Genomic DNA, 6,735 nt, shown 5'->3' with positions numbered 1-6,735 from the left:
CCAGCAAATTGGACTTAAATTTGAGAAACTAGTGAAATGCTACATTTGGAGCATAGCTCTGTATGGGGCTGAAACATGGACATTTAGGGCAGTAGTTCAGAAACATCTGGAAAGTTTCAAAATGTGGTGTTGGAGAAGGGTGGAGAAGATCAGTTGGACCGATTATGTGAGAAATGAAGAAGTGTAATTAGAGTGAGTGAGCAGAGAAATATCCTACACGAAATAAGAAAACGGAAGGCAATTGGATTGGTCATGTTTTACACAAAACTGCCTTCTAAAAGAAGTTACTGAAGGAAAGATAGAGGGTTGGATAGAAGTGACAAGAATATGAGAAAGAAGACATAAGAAGATGCTGTATGACCTTGGGGACAGAAGAGGATATTCTCATTTGAAGGAGAAAGCTCTAGATCGCATTAAGTGGAGGAATTGTTTTGGAAGAGACTGTGGACCTGTCGTCTGACAGATTACAGATGATGAATGATGATGATGTTTTATGATAAAAAATAAAGTTATACCACCCAGTATTCTGATGTTCATGGCTATAACACTATTCATAAACACAATTTGTACCTACAATTTTTTAATACTGAGCGTAGCAAGAGAGGGGTGATTACTATGGGAACCAAAATATTTAATGTCCTTCCAACTGAATTAAAGAATGTTAACAATTTTAATGTTTTAAGAAGAAACTTAAGAATTATTTGTTGTGTAATGTCTTCTATTCTCTTCAAGAATTTTTTAATAATTGTTGACATGGACTGTTTTGTTGATAAATCTGTCTGGCCTTTTTTGGAGTATTTATTATTATTAATTTTTGACGTAAACTGCTTGTTAATAAATCTGTCTATATGTTTAAAATATTTATTCTTGTGTCTTTTTTTGGAGTATTTATTATTCTTAAATTAAGTTAGAAATGTATTGCTGTATTACAGTCATGAATCACTGTGTGAATGTTATGTTATTTTTTTTTTACTTATGTTATTTTTGATGTGATGTTGTTGATGTTTGACATGGCCAATTGTAATTCTCTACAGCTATGGATGAAATAAATAATAATAAAATAATAATAAAAACTACAATCTAACTCAGGATAATCAGTGACCCATTGAGTTTAGAACCAAACACCTCCTCAGTACAAGTCTGAGACACTGCAGCCTGACTCAACTTGCTTTACAGGGTTCAATGGTAATTTCCATCTTTTGCTGATGTTTCCCCACCTGTATTTGCAGTTTACTTAGCAATGGTGTTAGTAGCTCAGAGTATAAAGCACTAAATGACAGGATGGTCATTATACTCATATGTTCATAAATAATTGCTGGAAACAGTGTGGAACAGAACAGTCTTCATCCAATTTGAAGCACTATCCTGTAATCTGCCTGGAGGACAAGGTAAGGTAAGGCTGTCCCAGTGCTTCACTAATTAAGCACTATGCCATGAAGGCATATGGGAGGGTGGATATATAGACCCATATTTTCTTGATCTTGGCACTAGTTGGAGGTGAGTGGTCAGCTTCATGCCATTGCCACTTTACCTCCAAGGAAAGAGCCCCTGGCACCCACTGGATAGCAGGTTGGGTGGACCCCAGAACCAGTCTGGATGACGTAGAGAAAATACTTGACCCCACCGGGACTCAAACTCCGACTCCTCCTTGGTTATCCAGCCCATAACCAGTCACTATACTGACTACACTATCCCGGCTGGAGGGACTGAGGAAAACTACAAACAGGCTCACTCAGGAGTGTCCCATCAAGATTAGAACCAAATGCTTCTCAAATAAGAGTCATAAATATGATAGCTTGACCTTTCTTTGCAGGGTGCATCCTCCAAATATGGGCCATCAGGTCACCCCTAGACCAGAAGTGGGCCATATTCTCCTTTCACCCATGATTCATTTCCTTTCTCCATACTTCTCTATACCCTGCCACTTTCCTAACTCCACCCACTTCTGCTCTAAAGACAGAAGCAGTGCATTCCTACAAAATGACACCTGCCTATCAAGGCTGCATGGTGTGATGACCCTCAGGACCACAATACATGCCTATGAAATTGTTACAGCGCCTACCAGTACATTCTTCAGACGTTCTCGTAAACTGTCTCCCATCTCTATGATCAGGGCCAAAAACAAGCACTCATCAGGCACTGTCAAGTCAGACTATGGGTAAGGGCATTCATCACAGATGTCCAAATGTTAGTGACAGTACCTGATTGTCCCATCCATTAACAGTAGCAGAACTGCTACAAAATCAGCAAGAAAAATACTTAGTGGATTTCACTCATTCTTGAGCACTTTACAACCTGGATGGTCTGCCTGAAATAGAGATGAGCAGTAAGCCTCAAGACCCATGCAAAGAGCATTCTGTATCCACTGGACAGCTGGTGTCAATGCAGTGGCTAAGAAAAAGATCTTCTGCCCCTACTAGAATATTAATCCCTATCTTTCAGCTGTCCAGCCCATGGCCTAGTCACTATACAAAATGAGGTATCACACCTCTCTTATATAGAAGGTAAATATCAAATTATTTTCTCTACTAAGAAGCTTACTTTTATTTGTCGTCCTCTAAAAAGTGATTCATCCATGGCCATAGCTGTCTGCACAGAATCTCTTTCTGTAAATTCTATGTAGGCAAAGCCTTTGGGATGACCATCAAACTTGTTACAAAGGATTGTAACTCGATTTATTGAACCACAACCATGGAAATGTTGTTCCAGTTCTTCTGCAGTTGCTCCATAGTCAACCTGGTAATAACACCATAAAAGATACTCATTATTACACAAAAATCTGTTGACTGAAACATGAGTTTCCATTACGTATACATAAACTTCATTCACATGAAAAATGGTAAATATATACAATAATCACTGAGCTTAAAATCATATACAGCCAACTCTCGATTATCCGGGATAATGGTGGGCATGGAAATCACAATTAATCGAAAACCCGGTTCAGATAAATGTTATTAAAAGTAGTACTGTAATACTGTACCTTCATAATACTATAGGCCTACCTGTATTTAAATTTACTCAACCTCATTTTTATGTCATCTCATGGCTTATTTAATACTTTTTTTTACATTACACTGAAGTGTGAATTATTTCAATCACAGTGTTCAACAACATCCAACACTTTTTACGAATATTCACACTTAACACTTAAGCTTGTCACTTACTAAACTGTTCTCTTCACTCTCAAGATAGTCTAGTAAGGATTCCAAATGATTAAGAGCAGCACCATGTGATATTTTCTTACTAGCAGCACTGTCCACCTCTTCCTCGTTCTCACTTTCTTCCCGCTCTTCTGGCTGCAACTCCACTGAACTTACGGTTTCGTCACTGCTTAACATTTCGAAGCTCAGCTCACATGAGTTTCTGTTGAATACTTAACACAACACGCTTCCTTTTACACCCTGACATTTTGCTAACGCACTTGAAGATCAATACAAAGAGACCAAATGGGGCGGTGTATCTGTCCTTGAAACTTTCCACAAATTCTTGCATTCTTTCACCCCTACCCTAGAACATTGTGTTAGCATAACAGGACCAAAGAATGCAGAGCTCGGTTCACACGAGTGCAAAAATAGTGTTACAACTCACCATGTGAAACAAAAGTGAATGAATATTAAACAACATATAAGCCTCAAAAAAGCCCCGGTTGAGACGCAAACACGTTAATCCGCCCCCGGATAATCAAGAGTTGACTGTAATACAATTTTCAAGAGTATATCCACATTTAATCCTTTCTACCATTCAGTCCAGAGCATTTTGTCTTCTCATCTGAATACACAAAACCATAATTTTGCCTGTGGTTCTATATGGGTGTGAAACTTGGTCTCTCATATTAAGGGAGGAACGCAGACTGAGGATGTTTGAGAGCAGGGTGTTGAGGAGAATATTTGGACCAAAGATGGATGAAGTGATATGAGGTTGGAGAAAACTGCATAATGAGGAGCTTCTTAACTTGTACTCTTCTCCGGGTATAATTAGAATGATCAATCAGGGAGGATGTGGGCAGGGCATGTTGCACAAATGGGGGATGAGGAATGCATATAGGATCTTGTTTGGAAAGCCAGAAGGAAAGAGACCACTGGGAAGACCAAGGCATAGGTGGGTGAACAATATTAAAATGGATCTTAGAGAGAGAATGGGATGGGACGGTATGGACTGGATTGATCTGGCTCAGAATAGGGACCAGTGGAGGGCTCTTGAGAACACGGTAATGAGCCTTCAAGTTCCATAAAATGCTGGGAAATTCTTGAGTAGCTGCCATTTTGGCTTCTACTGAAGAAGGGCGCAGCTCCGTAAGTATCCAAAGCACAATAGACCATTGAAGGTCACAGTGCTATGGCCAGTTTTATGGCTCACTCCTCATACTCGAGTAAGTATCCACATTTAATATTTCATTTTGATATTTGTATAGTATGTCTTCCTACATATTTACACACTTGTCATTTCCAAACTATCAGCCTGTGTTAGCCAACCTTCAGTAAAGTGCCATCAATCAATCCCAATACAGGGCTATAGTTCTTCTTCTAATATTTTGACAGGAGTACTGCTAGAACTACACAGTGACCAGTGTCATAACATTGATTTCCACCTGATGCAGGAGGTTTTGCAATGCCTGGGAATTAGCAAGACACAACAATCCTACATCTGCAGTCAAATGGCATTGTGGAATGGTTCAATGAAACAGATGAACATATACTAAAAGTTGTCATGTTGCATCAGGGGGAGTGGGACATACTACGCATCTTAAGCAAGCAGTGCATCTGCTGCCATCAAGCGCACAACCATGGAACTGGTCAACAAAGTAAAAATCCTTCCTGTATGTGCACATAACTCTATATTGCAGAGACTGACAATGACACAAGTACTATGTCAGTAATCTCTAAAATTCTGTCCTGTATGCTGAAAGTTCAAGCAATTTTCTTGTTCTTGCTACTGCTTCTTCTAAAATGCAGACACATATGCCAAATGTATCAGTAACTGTTATGATAAATATCCTTCACTAGATCCTCTTCTGCCCATTTTAACTCCAGTGGGCACACATTAATGGGTTTCTTGTCCAAAGAGATTTGGTGAACTTCACTTTGAGTATATGGACGCCTGCTATGCTTGACATATCACAACAATTTTGCTAACACTTCCTAGCTAACCCATATTTCACACACAAACCATACAAAAATACACACTGACTGACAGTACACTGAATACATCCACACACAAAGACAAGCTGTACTCAACAAAGTCTGACATTTCAGCAGCCTTACTGACTCACAATGATATTTTAGCATGTGGACCCATTCCTAGGCAGTAACAGCGAGATAGGCAACTGTACAGAACCCACTGCTAGGCAGCAACCCTCACACAACAGAGAAATGGTGTTTTCTGTGTGGTCTGCTAAGCAACAATTCAACAGCAACAGACAAATGGGGTCTTCTGTGCGGTCCGTGCCAAGATATTATAAGCAGGATAACTGTAGCGATCAGTTAGCTGTGGTAAGAATGTGAGCATGGAAGCGGAGGACACTACTGGGATCCATCACCAGGCAACAACTGATGAAAACACAGCAGACTGAGAAGACTTATTACATGCTGTACTGAACTGCAGTGTGTGTAAATTAGCGATAGCGCTATAGTTACATGTAGTAATAATTCAATAACCAATCCAAACCCTGTCTAGTCACTCACACACATGATAATATTCACTATTTTACATGCTGTTAAGGCACTAATGCAACCTTATTCATTAGGAGACAAAAAACTGTATGCCTACTTATGTAGGCATGAATCATTTCAGTGGCATTTACTGATGGTCTAAATCACACTAGGTTTGTATCATGATAAAACGATAGCACTCTTCTGAAAATAGGCTGTCACAAATTTACTGCTAAATTACCAGTCAATAAATTATAAAATTTAGAGTGAATTAATATGCAACATTTTCTCAGAGGTCATGTAGTTTGTACACAGGAAACACATGTTGATAACCATGAATTTCTTTTTTAACTGTCTCTAGCAGAATTTCTCCCATTCACCTTAACTTTATACTGATCCTGAAATTTTGACATACATAGTCTCTGATTAACAGAACCTACAACAAAGATATTCAAAGATTGACATTCTTCTTTTAAACTCAGCCAACATTAAAATTTTTTCAGATTTTTAAATTCTTCCTGCTCTTGTCTGACAATTTATTTAGCACTGTTCTTGAGATTATTATTGGACCTAAGAGACATCATCACACCTGTTTTTACTTTCAGGAACAAAAAAGAAATAAATAGAAGCTGGTGTAGTGAATACACTGGATGAATCGTAACCCAAACTTTTCCCCCCAATATGTATTAAGAGTTTTCATACCTACACTACTGCCATAAACAACAAAGCATTAAAAAAAATGCATAAGCAGCATAAATGAGAGACTCAAAAACTCAATGTGTTCATTCTGTAACATTTACAGTAAAACAACAGTATTAATAATAAATTGTGTACTGTCACTTACATTGCCAACATAAATAGATCGATTATCAACTTCCATTTTTTCTTCTGTAGACATATTCAATGGACTAGCTGCAAACAAATATTTCAGACAAAGATCAGAGGCAAATAATGAGTGAGGTAATGACAGGGTACGTAACAATAAATGAAATACAAAGAGACAAATTGTAGCGTTAATTACAAGCTATCTGAGGCAAACATTAGGTATCTTTATTGTTTGCATCCTGTTGTCATGATGTTTTTT

At 38.3% G+C, this 6,735-nt stretch overlaps 1 protein-coding gene across 3 annotated transcripts in view; it reads right to left on the bottom strand.

The window, feature by feature from the left end:
* LOC111872026 (polyadenylate-binding protein 2) overlaps positions 1-6,735 on the bottom strand; it is a 40,802-nt gene that overhangs the window by 25,899 nt on the left and 8,168 nt on the right. For all 3 annotated transcript variants that reach the window (XM_023865510.2, XM_023865511.2, XM_023865512.2), the window contains 2 exons: positions 6,496-6,563; positions 2,542-2,736 (listed from right to left, as the gene is read on the bottom strand). In XM_023865510.2, coding sequence (XP_023721278.1) covers positions 2,542-2,736; positions 6,496-6,563 — 263 coding nt within the window. The remainder of the gene's footprint in view (positions 1-2,541; positions 2,737-6,495; positions 6,564-6,735) is intronic.

This window comes from Cryptotermes secundus, unplaced genomic scaffold (genome assembly GCF_002891405.2).
Source record: "Cryptotermes secundus unplaced genomic scaffold, Csec_1.0 scaffold87, whole genome shotgun sequence".
Lineage (NCBI taxonomy): Eukaryota > Metazoa > Arthropoda > Insecta > Blattodea > Kalotermitidae > Cryptotermes > Cryptotermes secundus.
This window is presented reverse-complemented; position numbering and strand designations above follow the sequence as displayed.